This window comes from Mirounga angustirostris, unplaced genomic scaffold, assembly GCF_029215605.1.
Source record: "Mirounga angustirostris isolate CCGP_5_RB_7025 unplaced genomic scaffold, mMirAng1.0.hap1 SCAF_14, whole genome shotgun sequence".
In the NCBI taxonomy this organism is placed as follows: Eukaryota; Metazoa; Chordata; class Mammalia; order Carnivora; family Phocidae; genus Mirounga; species Mirounga angustirostris.
Window position 1 is genome coordinate 4,690,221 of NW_026991722.1, and position 26,620 is coordinate 4,716,840.

General features: G+C 41.3%; 1 protein-coding gene across 1 annotated transcript in view; it reads left to right on the forward strand.

Annotated features, from left to right (window-relative positions):
* FBXO15 (F-box protein 15) overlaps positions 1-26,620 on the forward strand; it is a 47,644-nt gene that overhangs the window by 4,971 nt on the left and 16,053 nt on the right. Inside the window, exons 2-8 of the mRNA XM_045886558.3 lie at positions 2,553-2,666; positions 5,240-5,344; positions 8,823-9,065; positions 9,606-9,815; positions 13,240-13,366; positions 14,849-14,931; positions 15,869-16,011. Of these exons, the coding sequence (XP_045742514.2) occupies positions 2,553-2,666; positions 5,240-5,344; positions 8,823-9,065; positions 9,606-9,815; positions 13,240-13,366; positions 14,849-14,931; positions 15,869-16,011 (1,025 nt within the window). The remainder of the gene's footprint in view (positions 1-2,552; positions 2,667-5,239; positions 5,345-8,822; positions 9,066-9,605; positions 9,816-13,239; positions 13,367-14,848; positions 14,932-15,868; positions 16,012-26,620) is intronic.

Sequence of the window (26,620 nt, forward strand, 5' to 3'; positions counted from 1 at the left end):
AAATGCCTTTTACTTAAAGCTTATGTGTTAGAAACCACTGTCAACTAAAGATATTTGATCTTTGACCATGTAATACAGATGGGTAGAGAATTTACAAGAAGTTAACGACTTAAAATAAGGAGTGCTTTTAAATCATTTAAAAATGTATATGTTTAAAAATTGTGTATTGTGTTGAATGGTGCTCCCCAAATTCGCGTTTACCCAGAACCCTAGGATGTGATTTTATTTGGAAATGGGGTCTTTGCAGATGTAATTAGTTAAGATGAGGTCACACTGGGTTAGGATGGATCCTAAACCAAATGTGACTGGCGTCCCTATAAGAAGAGATAGAGACACACACACGGAAGATGGCTGGGTAAGATGGAGCAGAGGTTAGAGTTGGTCATCTTAGTTGTCACAAGCTAAGGAACACCAAGGATTGTCAGCAACCACCAGAAGCTGGAAGAGGCAAGAAAGGATTCTTCCCTAGAGACTTTGTGGAGGGAGCATGGCCCTCCCAACACCTTGACTTTGGACTTTTGGCCTCTAGGACTGAGAAAATAAATTTCTGTTGTTTTAAGCCACCTAGTTTGAGTCAGTTTGTTAAAGCAGCCCTAGGACACTAACACAATTAGGAAATTGTATTTCAGTTCTCATTATTACTGTGTTAGAGCCAGGTCAGTGGAGTTGAAGCTTTTCTGTTGTGGAAATCTTTGCTTAAATAATACTTTCAACAGAAATACAAAAATCTGTTGTATAGGTGGAGTTCTCTGGATAAAGGGGGAGGGCATGGTAGAGCTTTCCAAATGAGGGTCTCTTCTGCCCGCTGTCCCTCCCCTTCCTGTGCTGCTGGGCACAGACTGGGTACCACTGGTTCTGCCTAACTTCTTTGCATTCCCAAGAACTCACTGGCACGGTGAACGTCTTTTGCTGAAGCGGGCATGGAGAGGCCTGGGTAGCCAGCGTTTCTTACCTCGGTGAATTTGTTACCCTCCAGGATCTGGAAAGGTTTACCATGTCCCTCCTCTCCTAGGTGGAGGTGCCAGCATGCAGATGCTAGCTAATGTTTATTGAGGGCTTATCATGACCAGCCATTGTGCTGTTTCTGAAGAGGAAAACCTAGAAAGGGAGGACAAACTAATTCTCTGGCTGCTCAGAAGCCCATGGGGAATCATCAGGCAATTTGAGTGCTTGCGGACGTGCACATTGTGGCTCCCCTTTTCCATGGGGTTTTCAGGCTCTGCTGGGTTGTGGGCCATGCGCTCCCTGTGCCTCCTATGGGCGGGGCTGTGCTTGGGATCTAGGACCATCCTCTGTTCAGATCCATCCCTGGGGCTTTCATTCTTCCACTTCCAGAGAGATTATTGCCCTTCCTTCCAACTTCTCGTGACCCTCATTTTGCCCCCAGTTGTTGCCCATATCCTTTTTGATTGTTAGTCCAAGTATATCCAGGGAATCGGCTTGGTAGGAAAAATGGGGGGTGCTAAACTCTTGGTGAACAAAGTACATAGTCAGAGCAATGGCATATTGGTGAACTGGGCGTGTGGAACCTATACTCTAGATTTTCGCCACATGCTGGGTGGGAGGCGGGTCAGTAATTGATACGTGTGTGTGTGTGTGGTAAAGAAGCGGCTTCCAAGCCTTTCCAAGAGAACTAGCGTATCCAGCAGTGGCTCTGTCTGGGAGCTGTGGGCTCCATGCCTTCCTGGGTTTCTGGGTAGGTTTCAGATCCGCACCAAGCTGCTGTGGAGCAGTGCTGGTTTTGAGGGCTGATTTTAATAAAAATTTATTTTAGGAACTTCTGAAAAGAACTAACTGCATAAAATATGATACCTTATTTCATTGAATCTTAAAAGCCATTGATTGTAAGATTTACTATTTTTTGTACCACTAAAATAAAAAATAGATGGCCAGTTAAATATATTCCATTGAACGTGAGATACTTAAAATGTGAAAAAAAGTGGAGGATGAGTATTTGGTGTTTCTGTGGCTGTGATCGCCGGAGCCAGGGTTGGAGCCAGTTATCATCCCTCAATGACCAGCAAAGTTGTAGATTATGGGGGCAGTTCTGGTTCACAAATCTAAAGTGTTTCTTACTTGATCGATGCTGTTTTTTGTTAGGTTTCTGCTATTGTTGAAGCCGGCCAGTTGATAACATTTTATTTTTTTCCTTTTATTCCAGTAAATAAGTTTTATAGCACCTCTTTGATATGTTGAGAGCCTATAAAAGCAAATATTTAATCTTATTGTTTACTACACTTGATCTTAGCCAAAAGGCCAGAAGTGATTCATCTTATGTTTAAAACACATTAGAGTAAGTCCAGTTTTCAGGTTTACTTACTCAGGACACATGGTATATTTCAGTCCCTTGGCTGTCCCACCCCACTCCCTACTTCCTTCTTACTTTCCTTCCTTCTTTCTCCTTTCTTTCTCTCCTTCCTTCCTCCTTTCCTTTCCCTTTCCCGAGATGAAATTTTACAATGAGTCATTCTTGGAGTTTATGAACCCTTTATGGTTTTGTAGAGGGGACTGCAGAGGTCACCTGTCCTTATAACTTGACTTTTCCATCTTAGTTTCAGAAGGGGGCCAAGCGCCAGGTGTGCGGGAAGGACTACCCTGAAGCAGTGCGCTGGGCGGGGAGGGCGCCGTGAGCAGCCCTCCACTGTGCATCCTGTGTCTCTGGAGAGGTGAGTCGCAGTAATTGGAGCTCTTCTGGGGGGCTCTGGGGTGGAGTTCTTAGAGAAAGTTCCAATGCTGTACATACCAAGCTGCTGTTCTGAGCTGAGAATAGAATTGCGTGGGAAGAAAGTACAACATGGAGAGTTTGCTGTGAGTCATCAGCCTGTCACCACTGTCATTATTAGACTAGGTTTATGAAGTGAACTAAAAGTGACAAGTAAATTTTCCTTTTTAAAAAATGTTCTTCAAAATTATTCATGTTCTAGTTGATAAAGACCCTTGAAACAGTGGAAAGGAGATTAAAGTGTGTTCTTCTAAAAACTCCAGAGGTCTCTGGGTCTCTTAGCTTTCAGTGCTTTGGGAGCCCATTTTGCCCTGGAAAGGTTCTGCAGGATCCTTTTTTTGAACTATTTGAAATTGATGCGGAGATGCGTGCGGATTTTTGTTGTGCTGATGCTTTCTGGGGCACCAGCTCTCCGCGATGCGTTGTGTGGCGCCCTGAGCTCCTGGGGTCACTGCAGACATTTACAGCGAGCGAAGCAGGGCTCACGTAGTCTGCATATTGCAAAATTCAGATCCAAACATAAGTTACCTGATTGCAGGTTTTGGGCTTTGATACTGTAACTCGGCTAACAGAGTACATGCTTTCAGAGTGTACTGAAAGAAGAAATGAAAAAAGTGTGTGCTGAAAAAAGAAATGAAAACTAAAAAAGAAAGAATTAAGGACAGCAATTTAAGTTTTAAACCTTCTAGTCTGAGATCACGATCTGTGATACAATAATCTGATACAGGAAATAGAACGAATATTGATTCAGTTTATCCATCCATCAAATATTCGGGGACCTTCTCTGTACCAGACACTGTGCCCTGACACTTTGAGCTTCTAGGATGGTCCTGCCTCTCACTTGCCCCATCTCCTTCGCCATCCTCCCCCACTTGCATCCGCTGCAGTATGAAATAATTAGAATCCCACACAAAGTGACCCAATGGGGGTGTGGATAGTGATGGTACTGGCTTCGAGGAAATCTCATGAACAGTACGTAGGAATGTCTTTGATCTTTACTGTTCTAACTATAAAGTGGGGGTTTTCTGCTTTTGTTAGAAGTACAGGGAGAGCCCCCCTTTCATTATGTTAGTCTGCTGGGTAGGAGGGTGAACCTCTCTAATGGCCTTTGAATAGGATTTTAATCCAATTAAATAATTCTTCCTGGGTAAGATTTGCCAGATACCTTTCTGAAATATTTTCTTTAAGCCCAGCTTTACATTTTTTTGAATTATAATTATTTAAAAAAATAATAACTATGAATTTCTGTGAAACAGTTGAATCAAAATATGAAAACTATGTGCAATGGGTAATCCAAATGGTCACCAACTGTACCATCTCTGCATTAGCAACCTTTTGTCACTAAAAGCATCTAATTTATTGACTCTGAATGTAAGGAATTTCATTTGGCAGGAGGGATTTAATTAATCCCTGAGCAAAACCGCTTGTTTAAACAAGCAGGGAGTCTTTGGTTAAATATCTCTGAAGGATTTGAGTAGGGGTAGCTTCGACTAGTGACACAGATCAGGCAAGTCTTCCATTCATCATCTTTTCTCTGAGGATCTACTTCATTCTTTCTCAGTATTATCAGAATCTTGGGACTGATTATTTCCCTATGGAAACATTTGATAACCTGATTTTTTAATTTTTAATTTTAATTTAAAATTTAAAAATTAAATTAAATTAAAAATTTAAAATCGTTAAAATCACAAGTGGAGAATAGGGGCAAGCCATTTAAATTGGCCAAAGCGTTTTATGGCCTCAGTTCTCTATCCCCAGGCCTCCCCGCACTCATCTTCTCTGGCTTACTTTCTTCCAGCCTTAGGTCCAAACGTGCCCAAACGTGCCCATTCCTGACTTCCTCACATTGGTAAGGCCTTCTGGACACGTTCAGATTCTGATAGTTGTTTTGTAAAAGTGTAAGGTCATAGAAATTCATGGGGTATTGAGAATCCAGCTCAGTGTCATTATTGAGGCAATAAATGAGAAAGGAAAAGAGAGTTCAGAAAATCTGACGGGGCTTGGTGTCTCCTTAAAGCCCCAGAGGAAGGTTTCAAGTGTGAGGACGTGCAGGAAGAGGGCGCGTGAGAGCAGTATGGGTTAGGTGAAAAATAAGTGGATATTTCCTATTCCAGTTCCTTTTTTTTTTTTTTGAGGAGGAGGATTCTGTGTTATTTTTAATGAATACCTAAGAATGCATTCTTTTTCTCTTACTTCCTTTTATCTCCCCAAAGAATGATGCATACTTTCATGAGGGAGGTGGGGAAATTCTGCCTGTGGATTCACAGTGTGTGAATATGAATAACACGCCAAGGATGTTAGCTTCCCATAACCTTGGGTCTCTGGATTCGTTTAGGTCATGAGGATTGTGATAGCAGACATTTCAGTTGAGAAACCAGTGGAAGTTAAGAGTACAGTTTGCCTCTCATACAGGAGGGGTGCTGGTCACCTTCTGTTTGGAGGTGAACACCTGTTGTTTTCTGGGTAACTTTTAGCTCAAATGCTTGCCCGCTTCTCTGATTTCTTCCCCTCTCCCAGGATGCCTTCAGAAATCTTGCTGAAGATCTTTTCCTACTTGGATGCTGTGACCCTGCTGTGTGCTGGATGTGTGAATAGGCGCTTTTATCATCTGGCCAATGACAAGTAAGGAGAAAACCAAATCTCTCTCTTGTCTCTTGATGGCGTTTTGATGGAAGTCATGAAAACTAGTGAGACTGTTTTAACCATTTTTTTTTAAACTTAAAAGAGTTACTTTTGAAAGTGTTTTTAAGATTTTATTTATTTATTTAACAGAGAGAGAGAGAGTACAAACAGAGGGGGAGAGAGAGAAGCAGGTTTCCTACTGAGCAAGGAGCCTGATGCGGGGCTTGATCCCAGCACCCTGGGATCATGACCTGAGCTGAAGGCAGACACTTAACGACTGAGCCACCCAGGCGCCCTTGAAAGTGTTTTTAGAAAAGATGTAATATGTCTAATGCTTTAAGTGGTCAAATGGGTATTTCCAGTGATTTGCATTCACATGTTTAAAAAAAAAGGAATATCTTTGCATGAACTGAAAAAGATCAAACTTACTATTGGTGCAGCTGTTGTCTCCTGTATAGAAGAATATATCTCTTGTCTGTGTCAGTAGGCACACAAGTGGGTTCATTGTGGGTTCAAGGGAAATACGCATGTTCTTGACAGTACTAGAATGGATGTAGAACAATTTTTGTGTCTCTTTCTTAATGACTCTTAGTAAGAGGTGAAGACATTCACTAAAGCAAAGTGCAGTAAGGCATTTTTCATGAAAGAGGTCAATTAAATATCAAAATTATAGCTCCTTGAAGGGTTCTTACTTTGTTTAAGGATAGAGCTCCAATTACTCAATAAGCTGATAAATTATAAATTGCTTAGTTTCTCTAAATATCACGTCTCCCCACTGACCTTCACAGGCCCAGATAGTGCAGGCACTGGGCCTTCCAGTGGATTTGGGGCCATACCTCTAGTAATGTTCCTTGCATACTTTTATTATTAATTATGTGCCCATCCCACTTTCTTGGGAGTTGTCCTTTAAAAATCTGAGCTTCTGATTAAATTATCCTTGTGTTTGTTTTCTTGTTATAAGAAATATTTTAATCGCATACATTTTATTTTATTTTATTTTATTTTTTATTTAAAGATTTTATTTATTTTAAAGAGAGAGAGCGAATGTGTGCATAAGGACGAGCCGGGGAGTGGGGGAGAAGGAGAGGATCTTAAGCTGACTCCACCCTGAACATGGAGCCTGACGAGGGGCTCAATTCCACGCCCCCCAAGAGCATGACCAGAGCCAAAATTGAGAGTCAGGTGCTCCTGCCACTCCTCCTGCTTGTGCTCTCTCTCTCTGTCAAGTAAATAAATAAAATCTTAAAAAAAAAAAAAAAAAAAAAGAGGTGCTCAACCGACTGAGCCACCTAGGTGCCCCTGCATATGTTGAATTTTATTTTTAAGAGTCATGTCTGATTTTATAGTTAGACTTCATAAAGGGCATATTAACACGGTTTATCAGAACATTAAATGGCCCCATTTTGTCAACAACTTGTTTGAAGTTTGTCTGTGCCTGACTGGTAGTCAGAATGGCTAACTCTGCTCTTGTCCTCAAATCCACCTTAGTTTTTTAACAGGATGGGTGATCAAGAAATGACTGTGTTTGGGTTTTAAGTACTTGTTAGAAGCATCTTATACTTGACATTTGTATTTTATAGATAATCCAGCGGCACAATCTGCACAGGATTTTAATTCTATCAAATGTTCTTTTTAGGCTTCACTTATGGTAAATACGGTAAGCTGACGCGTGTGAAAGTGGTTCTTCGTACAGACGTTAGGTGTAACTCTAACTGAAGGTGTGCGGGGTTTGGGGTTTGCGCTCTGCTCCCCCTTCCCCGCAGCATTTGCTCTAGTAGTTTGGGAGCACTGGTGCGTGGGCAGGAATAGACTCAGCTGCAGTTCTGTGGTGCCCACGTGAGAAATTTGGGAACACTTCTGTGGAGTAAAATGATGAGTAAAATAAATTTGAAGAAAATATGAACAAGCTTTTATGTAAAGGGAGTTTTAAAAAGTGCCTACTCAAGGGATTTTGGGGAAACAGTGTCACATTTACGTACATGGACTCAAATCATCATCATTTTGCAACTCTTAGCTCACGTATGAAAGGCCAGACGTTTCTGAACTGAGAAAATAAATACCTGAGGGCAGAAAACTTGGTGTGAAAGGATTCTGTGGGGTGAGAAATGATTTCAGAGTGCTTACTAGCAAGAGCGTTGGTAGGGGTCGGATTGTGGGTGAGTCTTTTGGGAAGTCCGTGTACTGCCTGCATCGGAGAGACCTGTGTGCAAGTGGAACGTCTGCGAGGTGCCCCTTGCTCTGGGGTGACAAGCGGCTGACGGGCGTGGGGCGTGCCTTCTCCCCGCTCCTCTTGGCCACTGGCCAGCTCATCCCACACCGAACTACACAGAAATGTGGAGACATACATTAGCACATCATTATGTTTATTTATGTAAAGCTCACCTTCCACTGTAGGAAATTGATTTTAGCCCCGCCTCAGTTTCCCCCAAGAGAAGCTTCTTTCTTTCCCTGAAGGAGAGCAGTGGCTGGGAGAGAGGTGCCTTGGGCTCCCTTCAGCCTGCTCATTGCCACTGTTCCTGGGACTTCTCCTGGGCCTCGGAGCGTGATGGGCACGAGGGGCACAGGCTGTGGCTCAGAGCTGAAGCTGGAGTCAACCTGGTGGCTGATGGGCTCTCTGCATTTGGATAAATTTCTTGGTTTCCTCGAGTTCATTTCTGTGCTGCTGAGGAGGCTGAGAAGCCCAGGGGGTGGGTGGGTGGGCTCTGGTTGAGGCTGCGTGGGTACAACCCTGCCTACCGTGTCCTCGACTTACACAGACTGGCCTGGGCCACATCTTTGCACTGGGGCCTCATTACATTGTCTGTTCCATGGGGACAATAATAGTAGCTACTTCATGGGTTTGTTGGTGATTAAAGTAGTTAACGTTTACAAAGGGCTCAAATTATGCTTAACACAGTGCTCAAAAAATACTAACTGTTGTTGTTTTTTTCTTCTTTTTTTTCATTCATTATGCAGTTGAGTTTTTTCACTTTCTTCTCTTTGTGCAAGCATAATGTGTTCCTTGTGGAAAAATTAAAACAGAAATCAAAAATAACATACAGTTCCATTGCTGCTGACATTTCTCCGTGTGTGCTTGTGTATATGGTTCCTTTCCAATCTTTTAAAAATGTGTGTACTTAAAATAACACGATAGGAATCACCTTGTATATTTCTTGTTATTTTTCTGTAATCTGTTATTCCATTATTGCTGTAGGATGGCAGTGGTTTGGATGATGCCACATACCAAGAGATCACTCATTTTAACTTGACCCTGGGAAACAAGCTTTTCCTTTTAGTACGTGTTTCTGGGGTTGATGAATCTGAAACACTTACCTCGAACTGCAGTTCACTTTAACACATGAGCGACTGTAAATGTTCAGTTTGATTTATTCATGGACCCGGGCTATTTAAAAACGATCATGCATCTCTAAGGTAATATATTGCTACTGCAGGGACATGACAATGTGTCTTAGTTAAAGTAGTTCCTCTTCTCCCCCAGTTTTATTTGGATCAGAATCTATTCAACTGCATTTTCACCTAAAAGATCTAACTGGAAAGTTAACTCAGCAGAGACGACCGCTGTATCTGTGAACTCACTGTCGGTTGAGGATAAAGAAGCTGGATATTGGAAGAAAGAATATATCACAAAACAAAGAGCATCTGTAAAAGCAGCGCTAGCTCAGGTTCTCCAACCTGTCAACCCCTACACAGGCCTTCCAGTCAAAACCAAAGAGGCCCTCAGGTACACAGCACCCTCCTGAGCCATGCGCCGTGGTTACTTGAGGGACCCATTTAACATTTATGTGCATGTCACTGTAAAAAGAAGGATGGTGTAAGCTCAGGGTATTGTGTGTATAAGGATGTATGTGCGGTTATACTGTGAGGGACCGTCTTGAGACATTCGTGTGTTCCTGTGTGTCTGTTAGCTGTATAGTATTTCCCTATTCCATATAAATGGTCTGAAGGTTTTATGAAAAGCAGAAATAACCTAGTAATCTGGTGTAGTAAAGCAATAGCATCCAGAGCATCCTTCCTTCTGGGCAGAACTTGGTCTTGTCTGTGTATTGCTAGTTCCGAGAACATGGTAGGTGTTCAATGAATGTTCGTGAGGTGAGGAGAAAAGCTCTATAGAGAGGACCATTGATGAACCAAAAATTTATGTCAGGCACCTTCAACTTAGACTTTTTAGGACCTAGATAATTTAGAGATGATATGTAAAATTGACCTTAGCATTTTTTTCTTCCTGCAATGAGGCAATCATTTTTAGCTTTTCTTTCTCCAGAATATCTGGTTTAGGTTGGGTAATTATACTGAAAGAAAAAAATGGAAAAGAGTACATCATGGAGCACATTGACCTTTCCATAAATGATTCATCAGTGACGATTATGTGGTATGGCAAAAATTGGCCACAGCTAGCCACATTGTCAACCTTAGATTTGTGTGGTGTGACGCCAGTTTTTATGGACCGGTCTAAAACCCCCTCCAAAAATGGGTAAGTACTAATTCAACAGAACCTTTGGGTGAGAACATCTTATGTATAAATACTAGTTGCCATTATTCTTGTAATTTAAAAATACCAACAGCGTATTTTAATTTGATTGCATCTTAAAGACTTCTCTTGCATCCTGGATCACTATAGAATAGAAAAAGAATGGATTTATAACATTTATGATTAGATCTAAATTTAGGTTCCTCATACCTTGGTTGTCTGTAACAGAGAAGAGTATTCTAGTTAACAAAATTCCTAGGTGATTGATGGTTAACCTTTTGAGCTTTTTAGTTTTAACCATTTTAACACAAACATTTATACAACTATTATATCTTCTTTAGTAAATGGTACAGTAACTGTAGTTTAAACATTAGGCCATAAGGTAATAAATCTTATGTTTATGCACCTTTCTGTTGAACTGACGGGGATGTGTGATCTTGTGCAAGTAGCTTAGTCTCTCTATGCCTCAGCTTTCCCGTGTGTGGAAGGGGGTGGTGATGATGGCAAGGAGTATTTAGCATGCACGGCTGCTGTGAAGAAGAGCAGAAGGTTTCACTGTCAAGTGCCTCAGTCAGATCCATGTGTGTCACCTTGCTGATGTGGACAGAGTCCTTACTCAGGGGCTCTGTCCTCAGGAGCTCTGTGCTGAGTCCATGTGCATTACAAGTTTCTCCTGCTCACTCTTCTGGCCATTAGTCACTTTCTCCTAAAAGCCAGATGTTGCCTGCTGTAGCGTCCTGACCTCCTGAGCAAGTGAGTGCACCTACATAAAAGGCACGGCCAATGGAGAGGTACAGAGCTCGTAGCTGCCTTCTCAGGTCGGTTGCCTGCCCTCGACTGCCTCCTTTGCTGCCCAGCATCCTTTGACGTTGCCATGGCATTGACCACATCATTGTTCCTACCAGCCTGTGTGCTGGGGTTCCACCCCTGGTTTCTCTCACAGGTCACATGTGACCTTGGGATGGAGGTGTTGTCATGGTGCGACAACATTCTTTCATGGCTTCCCTGGACACGGACACATTTTTGCAACTTTGTAACCCGGGACCTTGTTTTAGCTTCTGCTCTGTGGGGCTGATTCTTTGAGGATTGTTTCATTGATTAGGTTTCTACTTGTTGTGCTGGGAATGTGAGAGCATTGGGCTTCTTAGTGATGATAAAGCCAGGTCTCACTGTATTCTGAAAATAACCTTAATGCTACGAAGAATAACACATGAATAATTTTCCATGATTATATTACTGAAGGTATTTTAGAAGCATGTTTACTTTTTTAAATGGTAACTTTATTTGGATAAATCCCCAAAATTTCATATGGTATCATGATAGACACCAGATATTTCTAATGTAGTATTTAGGTTTTATGCACTTTGAAATGATGTTTGGAGAATCAGTCCACCATCTCTGTACTAATTTGAACAATATCATGAAATATTATTTATAGGCATTAGGACAACATTATTAACATCACTTAAGATAGTCATAGAAGACGAAGTGGATAGTGTTGAATTATAAATCTCAGTTAAATATATTTTGCTCCTGAAAACTGCCATCCGGGTCAGGAATACTAGATACTGCACAGTGAGAGAAGTGCTAGAATTTATTGGGAAAATTGATTTAGTGTAATTTATTTCCATTAAAACTAAGTGGACTTCAGCCAGCATTTGATAAGCTGTGGAGAACAGACACTAAAAGTGTTTTTTAGGAATCTGTTTTGATGGGCTCTTTTATCACAAGTTGGAGAGCAAATGCCTTGATCATGCAGAAGTACAAACCCCGTATGCATGTGTGTGACAGCAAAAGAGAAATTTGGTGATTGTTATTTGGGTCTTTTTTGTTTCCTCCATGAGAAGTTTTTCAAGAGCAGTGAAAGCCTTATTTATGTAATTTGCAATTTGAATTTTCCTGTAATTTTTACCATTCTAGTCAGACTCATTAAATTTTCTCCTCTGCAAGTGTTCTCCATTTTGTGGTTTATGCTGTACTTCTCCAAGTTTGGGAAGAATGTTGGGTAAATATTAGCCTTCATCTCTCTCTGTGGTCTGTGAGGCCAAGGCACATGAGGACTTAGCCCGTTCTCTGTGGGGTCTGTTTAAACTGGTCTGGAGCCATGGTGGAGTGTTCTCCTTTTGGACCCATTGAAGAGTGTGAGAGGAGGCTTTTTTACGCCCCACCCGGCCTCATCTGTCCACACAGGCAGTGACTACCATTTCTGAGCACCTTAGGTTTGGATCTAAGGTTTCCTTGATGCTGGACTTAGGTTCCTAACCCTTTGTTTGGCTTCCTCCCCGTGTAGTCTGCCTATGCGGGGTATATTTTTAGGTCACATATCATGCACATGCTTGCCGACCGCCTCTCCCTAACCATTGTGGTTTTCAGCACAAAAAGTCCTTTGAAAATTGAGGGAGAGACCAGGGTAGTCTGGAAGCTGCAGATTTGGTTCTGATGCTTAAAGCCTCCCCCTCTCATGCTCCCACTTGGAAACGGTGCCACCACTGAACTCCTTAGTTTTCTCATTCTTTTACTTAGTGAACATTTGAATACCTGTCTCCTGCTGGCTGGTGTCTTAGGAGCTGGAGGAGAATGCTTGAATGCCATGTGGCCCCAGCTCCTTAGGGACTTGCCTCTAATGCTGAGCTATGTTCATTGACCACTGAGATCTCATCTCCCTTATAATTTCCTAAACTATCTCTATGTCCCTGGAAATGACAGACATCTATGTTTACCATTATAGTGCTTATAGAATGTTTCATTCTGTTGTTTTTACCTCTTATGATGAATAGCAGAGTTGTGTTTCCTTACACATCTGAGTTGTTACCCTTAGACACTAATTCTAATACAGAGTTCACAGTGGATCTCCTTCATGACAATACTCAGGATTTGGGTTTAAATTCATTTTCTAATATTAAAATTTTCACCTTCTCTGAGTTATCCTTGATAATAACTTTAAAAGGTATATATATCTATATATCTATATATATCTGCTTTCAGACAGCCTACTGAGACCACCTGCTTTTTGTCATTTAAAATATTTTGTCTTTGCTTATGCATTATTTCCCTTGATTAGGAATACATACAAGAATCTACTTTTGATGGTGACATTGTGCTGGGCTCTGAGGGAAAGAGGAGAAAAGATGGTTCTTTCTCACCCTCATGATTCTTCCACTTACTTCTGAATGGGCTGTTGAGTTGAGAGTAAGAGCAAGGAGGAGGGGAAGGAAAACATAGTTGGGTGAGAAATTTGGGTGTGTTCATTTTCCTTTTATTTATAGGAGTTTTTATGTCCCCTGACCCTCCATGCACCATTTATTAGCAAGGTGCACATGATTAGCATGCTCTTCAAAAGTATTTTTAGATACACTAGACAGAATTGTTAACACTCCAGATGTGAAAGCTCATTTCTCTTTCCTTCCTTTGTCATGGATGTTCAAAGACCTCGGTGGCATTCTTTAATTGCAAAGTACAACCTGAGTAACTTAACTGAATCCACCATGATTGGCTGGGACCGACTCATTCGGATCTTCTGTCTACACCCAGGCCTCCTGGTGGGGCTGTGGAAGGTAAGGTTCGAGTCCCTGCCTGCTCTGTGCCATCTTCCTTCCAGCTCCACGTTGACTCACCATGATGCATGACACCAAATGTGAGGTCCCTCCAACTTTCCACTAACGACATTCTGTTTTACGTCCTAACAACTTCATTTTTCTAGCTAAATCACCCCCTGTTCTGTGGAGGCCACTCGGCTGTTCTGCTGTCACAAATGGCAGGCAACTTGTTCTTGCCTGCATGGTTTTGTTCGCGTTCTCCCTTCCATGTCATGGGAGTCTCCCCCTTTCTCCTTCCCAGCGGTCCATGCTCCTTCCTCCTCCTTTCACAGCCCGTGTCTGCCAGAGTGTCTCTTACCGTGTGTTTACCCAGTCTCCACACGTGTTTCTGATCCCAGACGTGTGGCCTTGAGTGTAATCTGCCCTCCAGGGGACAGTGTCTAAAGAGTTCTCCTTTCCCACTAGATGAGGTTTCTTTTTTCACAGGGTGAGGCTGTTGGCTGGCTCCCTCCTCTGGGGTTAGTTTCTGGGCAGTCACTTCAGTGAAGAGCGTAACTGTGATGTTTCTCTGTACCCCACACGTGTGGAGATCTGTGGCCTTGGTCTGTGGTGGTTTTAAGATAGAAGTTCACAAATGTGATGCTGAGAATAACAGTCCACAAGTCTAAACAATGCTGGACAGAACCAAGATCTACGGCATCATCCTCTCATCATACTTTGTCTTTCTCAACCTGCTGAGGCAGTCAGTTTTTCTGTCTCTCCCTAGCTCTCTGCGTGAGGGTGACTTGTGGCGCAGGCAGCAGCTGGCTTGCTGGGCATTTCCTTGACTTGAATTCATCAGTCTGTGTTGGCTCACGTAGTTATGAGAACCCTGGTCGGTCCAATATTCCTCTGGCTGGCTACTGGAGAGCGGTGCCTCAGATCGCACATTCTGGATTACCTCCACCAGTCAGTGTCAGCCGTGAATTTGGGGAGACATGGATGTCTGTTCCTCTACAGTCACATTTTCTGCTACTCAGCCTGGTGGGTGACTCTGTTCATTCCCCCTGGCTTTGCCAAGTCAAGCAGGTACTCAAGAGAGGAACCTATGCCTCTAATGTTAAGTATTTGTGGAATTAATCTTGTATATGTGAAGGTCTTACCACTATTGTCCTTATTTTGGGAAAGAGTTTGAAAGAACCTGGAACTAACAATGTATATTTTCACAATCGTGTATAATAGAGTATTTTGATATTTCACAAGTGCTAGGATGTTAATCCTTTTGGTACTGCATGATCTGTGTATTTGGGTGAATTGTGGTCCTGCTGTCAATATGACATGTAATTCTTATTGGATAGTAATAATGTATTAGCAGTAATAATGCATTAGTATTGTGGTAAGCTTACAGTTGTAAGAAACTGCATTTATTTGTAAGATGAATGTGCTGCGATCTTCACAACGACCTTGTGAAAAATTAAAATATTTCAGTTGAAAATGTATTCTTTCTAATTAACTTTTCAGAGGGAGGAAGAACTGGCTTTTGTTACGGCAAATCTTCATTTCCATCACCTTGTGGAGAAGAGCACGTTAGGCTCAGCCACTGTGTATGTATTTATATGTGGATGTATTAAATTTTTGTAGAGTCAATGTAAAGGATTAGAAGTTGATACCATCTTAATATCCCGAGAATAGTTACAAGGATATTCTGTTTTTAATCAGTAGACACAAGCCAACAGGCATAATTACTTAGCTGTTGCTAAAATAATTGGATTATTCATGAGTACATATTTGCTTTATTTGTTTTGGGTTAAGGATTATGTCCCTAGAAGAATATTATTTGTGGGGGCAGGATAGTGTCATTACTGCAAGATGCTTCCCATTCTTTGCACTAATGTGAGTTTTCATATCTTGCAAGGCACACAGACCCATGGCTGAGTCGGGCTGCAGATGTGTTTTGCTTGGTTAACACAGTATGTGTCTTTCCATGAATTTGAAGGTCTTCAGTTGGGGAGTATGCTTTTCATTTCACGACTGCTCTCAGTACTCATTTTTTTAACAGTTATCTGAAAAGCTCCTGAATGTTTTTGAGTTTGTTACCTTACAAAGTAAGGTTTTTCTTACTGAATAAAACTTAGTCCCTCATAGCTTTGGGTCTTCTGCCTGGGTTCCTGATCTGTAGGTCTGTTGTGTGGTGCATTTTCCTGCTGAGCAGCTCCATCCTCTGGTTATTGAGACTTCTGAGGAGCAGAGTTGTCTTTGTAGAGCTCCTGTCCTAGGCAGATCCCAGAAATGTGTTCATCTGTGGTCATCTTGTGGATCCTTAGGGAACTCATTCCTTTGCCTGTCTTTATAGAAGTTGGTGAAAGGAATACAAAGCGTTTCTTTTGAGTTCCCGGTGTGGAAGATTATCAGGAACCCTGTAGAGGATTGATAGGAGCTGGTGTTTGGATGGATGTTAATTTTTTTAAAGAGTATTTTCAGTTTAAACATTTTATCTCTGGTGTTGACAAACTTGTGTGTATGTTTTGTTTTGCTTTTTAGCCCCTACGAGCTACCTCCTCATACCCCTCTTTTGGATGACAACCCAGAGTACGGACTGCATGGCTACCAGCTCCATGTTGATATGCACAGCGGTGGAATTTTCTACATGTGTGGTACATTTCGCAGTCTCTTTACCAAGAAAGGTGAAACTGAGTTTTTGTTTCAGTGTGAAATTAGAAGGTTGGAGATAACAGGGGACCAGTTTTTATATCTGAGTTAAGAATTGTCTCTTCACTGATCATCTGTTGGCACTCTGTCTTCCCATACCCATACCTCATCCTAGGACTTGTGGAATCCCATGGCCGGATCTAGTCTCGTTAGCCTTGGGCTCCGTCTCCTTCATTACCATCTTTCTACCTTCTGGAATATTCTCTGCTCATCTTTTCTATAGATAATCTCCTTACTGTTTTGCCCTGCTGTGCCTCCTCCTCCTACCTCAAACTTCTTCCCTTCTTTCTCAAAGGAATTCAGTAAACTTGCCCACAGGGCCAGTGTAGCACGTGTCCAGGATAAGAATAAAGAGAAACCACCCTTCTGTATCTATTGCATCCATGTTTATCATGCTCGCCAAAGCTGAGACAGAGACTAGAGTGGGCTGAGAGGGAGGAGGCCTCAGTTGAGTGAAAGGGAAGAAGGAATGTAGAGTGCCCCCTGTTCTGCTTTGTCTCCATTGTTTCCTCCTTTTTTTTTTTCCTTAAAGATTTTATTTGTTTTGCTAGAGAGATAGAGAGAGGGAGAGAGCACAACAGGGGGAGTGGCAGAGGGAGAGGGAGAAGCAGACTCCCCACGGAGCAGGGAGCCCAAAGCGGGGCTGGATCCCAAGACTCCGGGATCATGACCTGCGCTGAAGGCAGATGCTTAACTGCCTGAGCCACCCAGGCGCCCCTCAAGTTAAACATTTTTGGTAATATTTTATAGGGGAAATTTTATACTTCATTTCTGAGTATCCTCTTCCCCAGAATTCTTTCATTTAATAGATTTGACATCCATTACTAATCCTTGCCTAAATCAATTTCTTTTAGTGTTTAGAAAATGGTGATTTTCTAATTTTTGGTGATTTTCTTATTAGTGGTGATTTTCTAATACTTCTACATTTATTAGTTGAGATTTTCTAAAGAAATTCCCCACATCAACTGGTGAACTCCTGTAGTGGAAGGGTAAATGACCTTTCTCTTTTGACCACTAACGCTCAGATTAAGGAATGGATGTTATCATCACCTCCTGTGGTGGAAGTTATTTTGAGTGCACTCTCTCTCTTTTGTCTTTGTTGTTTAGTGTCACTGTGGACTCTTGGTTTTTTATTTATTCAATAATTTATAGACAATTACAGATATTATTCTTTTTGAAGCTAAAATTGTCCTTAGTTTGATCATTGGGATCTACTTCAAGCTGGCTTCTGTGCCCTTTTGATACACCCCCCATTAGTCTTTGAGTTTTTGTTTTTTGACTCAGGATTTCTAGGTTTTTCTATGCTTGTTGGCATTTTTATTAGAATTATGTCAAATATATATATTGACCTGAGGTGAATTGACGTCTTTGTTGTTGAATTGTCCTACCCAAGAATGTGGTTTGTTTTTCATTTTGTTCAAAGATACTTACATGTCTTTTAGGGTGTTTCAGAATTTTTTTCATACTATTTTTGCCCATTTCTTGTTAAGATCTTTAGTATTTTATCTTTGTTACTTCCCTTTCATTGTATCTTCCAGTTGTAATGTTTTATGTGGCTTTGGTCTCAGGCCATAGATTAAGTTGGAAAGTATTCCTTCCTACCTCTGGGATTTTTTGTAGGCTTTTACATGGAATTGGTAGTAGTTCTCCTTAAATGGTTGGTGGAATTCACCTGGGAGCCATCAAGGCCTGGAGCTTTCTTTGTGGGGAGGTTTTTAACTTCAATTTCTTTTATAGAGAGAGGGCTACTTAAGTTATCTGTTTCTTCTTGAGTGAGATTTGGTATGTTGTATCTTTTAAGACATTTGTATAAATATTAATTATGTTAGATTGATCAGTGGGTTAAGGAGTTTTTTGGCTTGCTTCTTCTATTACAAATTTCTCTGTGAATGTTCACCAAATGATGGGCACTTATATCCATTATTTTATTAGAGATTGCAAAAATGATGTTTCCCTAGTTCAATCATTCCCTCTATGCCCATTATCTAGGATCCTTCTGTAAAGAAGAGTTTTCTCTCATCAACTATTTAGTTAACTGAAATATGATTAGTACGGGAAGGGCAGGGTACATGCTTGAGTCTTTCTCTTTGTTTACAGAATAGTGATTAATGCTCTAACAGTCTTCAAAGATGACTTAGAGGTTTTTTTTTGGCGGGGGGGGGGAGTAGTATTATGAACTCATAGATAAAAAATGTAGTTTATGTATTTTAGTCTATTTTCAGTCATTATTCCTTTTATAGTTATTGTGATGCTCAAATTGTCATCTTCTTCTGTGGTCTTTTGACATGACTAGTCATCTTTGGTAGCTTGCTTATACTCCAACATGACCAGATACCTCGAGCTCATCTTGTCTGTTTCTTGCGCAGATCTGGAATTAACTTTTACCTAGGAGCTCTGCTTCCTTTTAGTTCCACTACACTATGGTATTTAGAAACTATAATCTAGATCCTGGAGATGAACGTTGCTCTTTGGTTTTCATTCCTTTTAGCGTTTTCTGTAGGCAGTGCTAAGAAAGTTTGTAAATTTTATAATGGGAAGAAATAAATCATGCATTCATCTAAATGAAAGATTTTAAGGTTTTTAATTAACTTCTTTGACTATATACTTGGTATCTCTTTCTCATGCTGAAAGTCTTTGTCCCAAACAACATCAAAATATATAATAATTTAAAAATAACAATATTGATATTGTTACTAATAATGAACCCATTGAATAATGTTCTTTTAGTTAAGATTTTCCTGTGACTCTTTATGGGCTTAAGATACATCATGCCAGAGAGTTAAATCACCTAAAGTAATTCTCTGTGTGGTTATGCTACCACTTTGACATACAATCAGAGTGATTTGTTTCAGTTGATTTTTTTATTTTTCAGTATTGCTTTCCTTCTATTTTTATATTAAAAAAATTTACATTCCACATTTACGTGGTTTATAGTTGAAACTATAAAACAAGGAAGTTCAGAGAGGTTTACTTCTACCCTTGTCCTTCATCCCTGCTCTCTCCCTTTCTTCAAAGGTGACCCTGTATATTGGCCTTTGGCTTATTCTTTAAATGCTCTTTTCTGAATATAGAATGCTATATGTCAGTGTATTTATATTTCTCCCAGTTTTTCTAAAGAGGCGTATTATACTACTTTTTAAAAGTTTCTTGCTTTTTTCCAGTTGGTAATATATTCTGAAGATTATTCTTTAGAATGACATAGAGATTTTTCTCATTCTCTCTTTTTAAACCAGCTATAGGTAGGCAGTTTTTTAATGGTTTCTTTCTGTGATTTCCAGTCTTTGCTATTACAGGTAGAGGTATAGTAAGTATATGGCCTTTTTCATACATCCTTTTATATTTTGCCAGTTTGTCTTTGGAATACTTTCTTAGGAATAGGATTGCTAGGCCAAAGGGCAAATGCACATATTATTTTGAAAGAGACTATCAAATTCCCTTCTATGTTGGGGGGGGATTTCTAACTTAATAGGGATACGAAGTTAATAAACAATTTTATTACTAAGGATGTTTGTTCTAGGTTTGTATTATGTGTTCATACAAGGCAGTTTAGTTAAGGAACTTTCTATTCCTAAAGTAGTTGGATTTTTAAAAAAATATATTGGAGATGGTTGTTAAATGTTGTCAAATACATCTTAGGGCAACTATTGATGATCATATGATTCCGTCTCCTTTATGCTACTAATGTAATGAATTTCCTCAGTATATCTTCTAATGGTAAACATCTTGGAACCTCTGATAGAAGCTTCTTATGTCATATGTATGCTTATTTATAAGTTACTGTTGGTATTTGGTGTTTTCCATTTACACTAACAGATTATTTATAGTTTCATTTTTAAAAATCTGTTTCTGATCTGGTTATAAGCAGGTTTTCTACTTTTCATTGAATCAGTTTTTAGTATTTATATGATTTCCTAGAAAGTCATCTGTTTTCTTTAGGTTTATTTTGATCTCTTTCTAGCTTTTTGAGTTGGCTGCGTTGTTTAATTTTCAGGGTTTCTTGTTTTTCTTCAGTGCCCTTCCTGCTATGCCCAGAATCTTGGAGTGTCTGAATCAGGAAGGAACTGAAAGGTGATCTAGAAAACGAGCCCTCCTGGGCTTGAATGTGCTCTGCAGCCTCTGCTCAGGGTCCTGCCCTGGGAATGGCCCTCCCAGTTTTATGAAGGTGTGAAAATTCTGCCTTTTTTCTTAGTACTTGAACCCTTTTAACTTTGTTCTGTTATTTGAAATAGAGAATAAAATCTCCTTCCTCTTTCTGTTACATACTCTTGAGGGGGCTACTAACGTGCGGCGGTCAATCCTCAGGGTACAAACACATGTGCCCTCTGGGTCATGTTAGCGGAGAATTTGTTCTCTCTCTTGGGACATCCTCAAATGCCCTCTCACTTCCAGTCTTTCTTATCTAACAGGATCTAAGGAGCCTGTGCTGTGTCCTCCAGGGATTAGGTCTCTTAGGTCAGATCTTAGGGGAGTACGTAGAACTTCGGAGGAGAGGACTCACCCTTTCCTAGTTCTAAACAAATACAGCAAAACCTCGATTAAGCTTTGTATGCATTCCTTATACCTGAGCTGTGCCCTTAATAAGGAAGACGATAGTACAGGGAAAACTTGTGGGCACTCATTATAGGTTCTTGCTGAATGTTTTATGTTTATATTAATTATTCAACCTAATCTTCATAGCAAGCCTGTGAGTTGGGTACTGTTATTGGTGAAGTGTCTGGAGCTGGTAGTGTAGGTCAGTTCTCTAACGACACGCAGCTCACACATGGCCGAGCACCATCTGCACCTGCGTGGGCCAGTCTCCAGAGTGTGGGTCTTAAATACTGGGCTGCACTGTCTTCTATATATTTGTACTTTCAGGGACATGCTTCTAGAATATGCGTTCCTGTGTGTGTGACTTGGTCTGTCTTCTGAAAGTGTTGGCATCCTAAGGGCGCTCAGGAAGGGTCCTTCCAGTCCGTAGCCACTTCTCTGTTAATGCTGGTAGCCCGCTGGGGAGGCCAGATGATTATACAAGATCCAGAAACTGAGGGAGATGGAGGAGGATGGGAAGCTGAGATGGAGGTAACTCACCTTTCATCTGTTTTCACAGTTAGAAAACAGATTTCCACCTTGAGAAGCTTGCACATGCGGGACGCCTTTCCTGGGCATGTGGTTCTGCGCTCAGGAATCAGCAGAGGGCGCTGCTGCCATCCACGTCCTCGCACATTTTAAAGAAGTACAAACTGGAATGTCCTCTACAGTTTTTGAGAAACTCTCTTGTGGTACCATGTGGTATATTTAGTAAATTCTGGCTATGTCATTGCGGTTGGGGATGACAACACTTAGCCCTGCATTTTAAGAACACTTTTTCTCCCTATCAAGGATAAAATGTTTTATCATCATGCCCCCAGCATTGAGGTGGGTCTGTCCACTGTTTGTCGTCAGTGAGACATGAGAAACCTGGCCTGATTCTAACAAGGCCATCTGTAGGGATTGGAGGAAGTAAAGGGGCAAGGAAGGATGGTGCCGGGCACAGGGCAGAGACGTGTCAGACACGGGGCCTGCCCTCCTCAGGTTGTACAGAGAAGCCTGCTGAGCCAGGTGACAGGCACATGCGGGGGGCTAAGGATTCGTGGGGGGTCCTCAGGAAGGGCAGAACAAGTGACCAGTGCAGTGTTCAGACAGGGTAATGGGCAGGAGTCCAGACCAGTTAGCAGGAGTCATGGGGCATGGAAAGGGCACAGCTTTAAATATGACATAACTTATAAATGGAGCCTGAATTTGGTGATTGTGTAGGGTCTTTAAATAAGAATTCTGAGGACATACCAATTTGGTCCACAAATTCACTGCAGTTTTATTAAAAAATCCCAGTGGGAATTTATAATGCGACTTGCAAAGTTGAGGCTACAATCCACTTAGACATACTCATGTGCATATGGAATGGCTGATAAAAGTTTTGTTTTAAAATTTTAATAGTGAGATAATACATTCTTTCCTACATATGATGTGTGGACCATCTGCGGAAAAACAATAAAACCCACGTAGCCACCACGCAGCCTGGGAAATCCACCATTGCCAGTGTCTTTGAAGTCACCTCTGTGTCCCTCCTTGCTGGTTCTGTATGTCGTGTTAACCGCTGTTCTGTGTGTTAACTTGTTCCCTTGCTTTTCTCTTTTTTGTAACTGAACTTCTTTGTATTGTGCACTGACACACAGAAATGCACGAAACAGATCATCATAAAGCAAACACCTGTGTGATCACCATCCAGGTCTTGATTAAATTTTGAAAATGGGTAGTTAGCGGGACTGGCCTTACCTCCTGTTAAACCCACTGACCAAGAGTGTGTGGTGTCACTGAGGTGGAGCAGAGCCCCTGCACACATCTTTTGTGGCTCCAGAGTCTTTTATCAGGCTATTCCCACAAATGCGGGGCGCACAGCACAACAATTACTAGCTGTTTCAATGAGTTGTACCACGATATACCTGTATATCTGAGCATACCGTCATCTTCTAGAGGATGTGTATATATTTCTCTAGAGTGGTAGTGCAGGATGCATTGTACAGAATCATTTGCCTAAGATTGGCTGGGAAACTCTTGAGAACTGACTCTGCAGGGAGTACACATAATCAGAGGATTCATGCCATGTTTATATTCAGGTGGCCCAAGCCCAGTGAAATATCAGAGTGAGTTCTGGCCAGTTGAGATGTTCTCCTTCACAGTATTTTCTCTGAACAAGCTATCCCTTTGTTCTGTTTTCTTAGTCTCATCTTAGTCTCTGTTCTCAACGTCTCATGGACTTTGCTGCAAGGTCCTTTAGATTTTTTTTTTTTTTTCCTTTTTATCATACATGTTACTGCAAACAAAGCAGAAGACCCTGGTTAGTTCTTGGTGCCTGGAGTGAGATTCCTGACATGCAGAAGAGACCAGGCCTGAGCTGGCTCAGTGGGAGATACCCAGGATGAGCAGTACCTCCATAGCCCACCAGCAAGGCCCTGCGTTCGGCAGGGCTGTCCTCATCCACTGAAAGCCATAGCTAATGCCTCTTGGCTTAGGATCCCAACACTGGTCTGGTGGGCTGAGTTCCCAGGCTGGTGACTGCCCAGCCCTGCTATATTCTTCACCTGCCTTCACCATTCAGATCAGAATGGGCTCTATTCCAGAGTGCTCAGGAGTAGCCTAGGGCCTCATTTTATAAGATATTGCTCAAGCTTCTTCCCTTAGTCAGACACTGTATTGAGGGGTAGGAATTTCTACCTCTCAGCACTACCTCCCATAAAAGGATGTGTCCTTTCTTCTCTCCCTCAAGGCTTGACTCCTTCCCCTTGGAACTTTGTCATATTCCTCCGCCAAGGAACCTGGGAAGTTTTCTCTTTGTATTTTTGTGTGTTCTGCCACTTTGACAAGTCATGGCTGGATTCAGAGTTTTCCTAAAGGATCCATATTATCTCTCTTCAAAGAAAAATTTATGATCCCTGTACCTGTCCATACTTGCTACCTGCTTCTTTGTGTATTGTCCCTAAAATCAAGCTAAAAGGCAGTTTAGGAGAAGAAATATTTTGTCACCTGAAGTAGATTTATGAGAGGCAAAGGGGTAGGAAGGATAAACAGTGAAGGAAATAATGAAAGAGTGGTTTGTGAATGAACCTGCGAGTTAAGCTTGTAGAAGTGCCTCGTGTATTTCTCTGTCTGCATTCTGTCTTCTGTTCTTTGGGAAACGTGGGTGGACTATTGGCATTGGGTCCTCAGGACCAACCTGGGTTCAGTGATTCACGGGAGTACTCACAGGACTTAGGATATAGTAGTATTCATGGCTAAGGTTTATTAGGTGAAAGGGTACAGATCAAACTTGGCAAAGGGGAGAAGGTGTGTGGGGGGATGTGCAGAGGAAAGCCCTCTGCCAGGGAGTCACCTGGGAGGCACTTATTTTCTCCAGGAATGAGCTGTGAAAACACGTGTGAAAGGTTGTGTGCCTGAGAAGCTCATTTAAAGACTCAGTACCTGGGGTTTTTACTGGGGACTGGTCCTGTAGGCACCCTCTGCCTGGCACTACAACATTCCAGACTCCCCGAGGGAAGGACGCTCAGCATAAATCATGTGGTTGACATCAGCTTTTTCGAGGATGATGCGGTGAGCCACTCATATAGGTTAGGAAAGACGAGGTGGGAATCCTTCTGGAATCCAAGTGCCCAGACAGCCACGGGCCAGCCTTGCCAGCAGGCCTCCCTGAGAGTAGACAGTTCCAGGGCTGCTGTGTTGACTCAGCTCCGCACAACTGTCTGTGAGCACTTCCATGGGAGTGTGGTCCGGCCTCTGGAAGGAGCAGGCAGGAAATACTGCAGCTGCGTTTTTGATGTGTAAATAGAGCTTGAAAAAAGGCATGATCAGCAATGCAAACTATGAAGGAATGTGTATTTTTGATCTTTGTATCAAGCTAATTATTACCAATTTTCAGAAGCTGAAGGAAAAGGGTTTTGCCCAGGACAGCATGTTGTAGCCTTTTTATCAGGATTGGGAGGGAGTGATAGAGAAGAAGCAAAGGCAAAGGATTTTTAAAGTATGCTGCTTCTGTCATTTGACTTTTCGAGTTGTTAGAAAAACGCATTTAAAAACTAATGCCTTTTTATTATAGGACTTAAAAATTCTGAATATATAGAAGTTTATAAGGAAGCAAATAAAATTTACCAAGGACAACTACTGTTTATATTTTGGCGCATTTTCAAACATACAGCTCTATTTCTATCTGTGGACCGCATTTCGTGAACAGTGCCATTACTCTGCCTTTTCCCCTTATGTTGTGGACATTTTCCCACATGGGAAAATGTCACTGAATCGTTTAGCAAATTTTATCATGAAAAGTTGTATGGCCTCCGATTGTTTGGTTTTATCATGATGCATTGACCCGTTCTCTCAATGGGACTTTTGGTCTCAAGTTTTTCATGATTGTAGTGCTATTGTGATGCGTGTTATTTTGAAAAATATTGGATCATTTGAGAGGTGAAAGTGACATCTGATTGTTTTACATCTTCATGTGTCTTTGAATGTTTGACTATTTACAAAGGCTGTTGACTACAGTAGAAGTGGGTGGGTGTGGCGGCCGCTGGGTGGGCTGTGTGTGTTGTGGGGGGCATTTTCACAGGAACCACCATGCTGCTGCCTCTCCCAGGCATGTGGCCATGGCCAGCTTTCCTTGCTTATTTATTTTAAGTCATCTCTACACTCAATATGGGGCTCGAACTCACAACCCCGAGATGAAGAGTCGCATGCTCATCAGACTGAGCCAGCCCTTCACCCTCTTGTGTATTTTGTTATGAAATTATGTGTCCCTCCCCCAATATAAAATTTCTTACTGATGAATTTTTATCTAAGTTTTCTCTATTATTTTAATCCAGTTATTCTTTTAGATGTATTTAATAATCATTCGGCCAGATTTTAAAAGATCTCATTTGGATTTTGATCAGATTTGCTTTAAATGTGTATGTTAAGTTGGAAGGCATTGATCTCTTTCTATTTAGGGTTTCAGACTCCCTTCTTTATTTAAGTCTCTGTCACTGCCCTCGGAAGAAGTGTTCTCTATATGGACCCTCCACTCACTAGTGCTTCATTTTTATGTTGCCACTGTGAGTGAATTCTTTCAGCTTATGTTTCCGTGTTCTGTTAGATTCAGGCTATATCCTACAGAGTTTCTGCAATATGCTCTTCATTAAAATACTGATTAAATAATACATGTTCAGTACTTAACTCTGTAAGACACAATAGAAAATATTGAGGGGAGAAAAAGAAGGTATGGATTTCAGAAACTTCTTTTTCCCCCAGAAAAGTGGGGTTTCAGCTGTTCAGCAGAACCTGATAAGCCCAGATAACCTCTCTTTAAAGAAATTCTACTTGTAAGGTTTTAATACTTTGTTTCAAATATTTTTCATAGGTAGCATGTTATCTCATTTTTACTGTTGTGATTCCAAAAATAAATGACTTGTTTTGTTCCCTCTGTTGATAGTAATTACTTTCTATGTTTCTAGGTCAGATTATTCTAAGCATTTATCATAACACGAAGACATTAGAAATAGTATACTCCCGTCTGGGGGTGGTGATTACCTATGAAAATTAGAGCAGATAATTCTTTACAGTGTCTTCATCATTGGTTGTTAGTACATTTTTCCTATTTTGTCCATCTGGTGAGCCATTATGAAAAATCAGCACTACAGATTACCGTTCACGGAACAGGAGAACCCACATCTCCATACCTTTTATGCCAGAGCTATATACAATGGAATATCACACAGCCATAAAAAATGAAATCTTGCCATTTGCAACGACATGGATGGAACTAGAGGGTATTATGCCTAGCGAAATAAGTCAGTCAGAGACAGACAAGTATCATATGATCTCACTCATATGTGGAATTTGAGAACCAAGACAGAGGATCATAGGGGAAGAGAGGAAAAATGAAACAAGATGAAACCAGAGAGGGAGACAAACCATAAGGGACTCTTCATCTCAGGAAACAAACTGAGGGTTGCTGGAGTGGAGGGGGGTGGGAGGGATGGGGTGGCTGGGTGATGGACATTGGGGAGGGTATGTGCTATGGTGAGCGCTGTGAATTGTGTA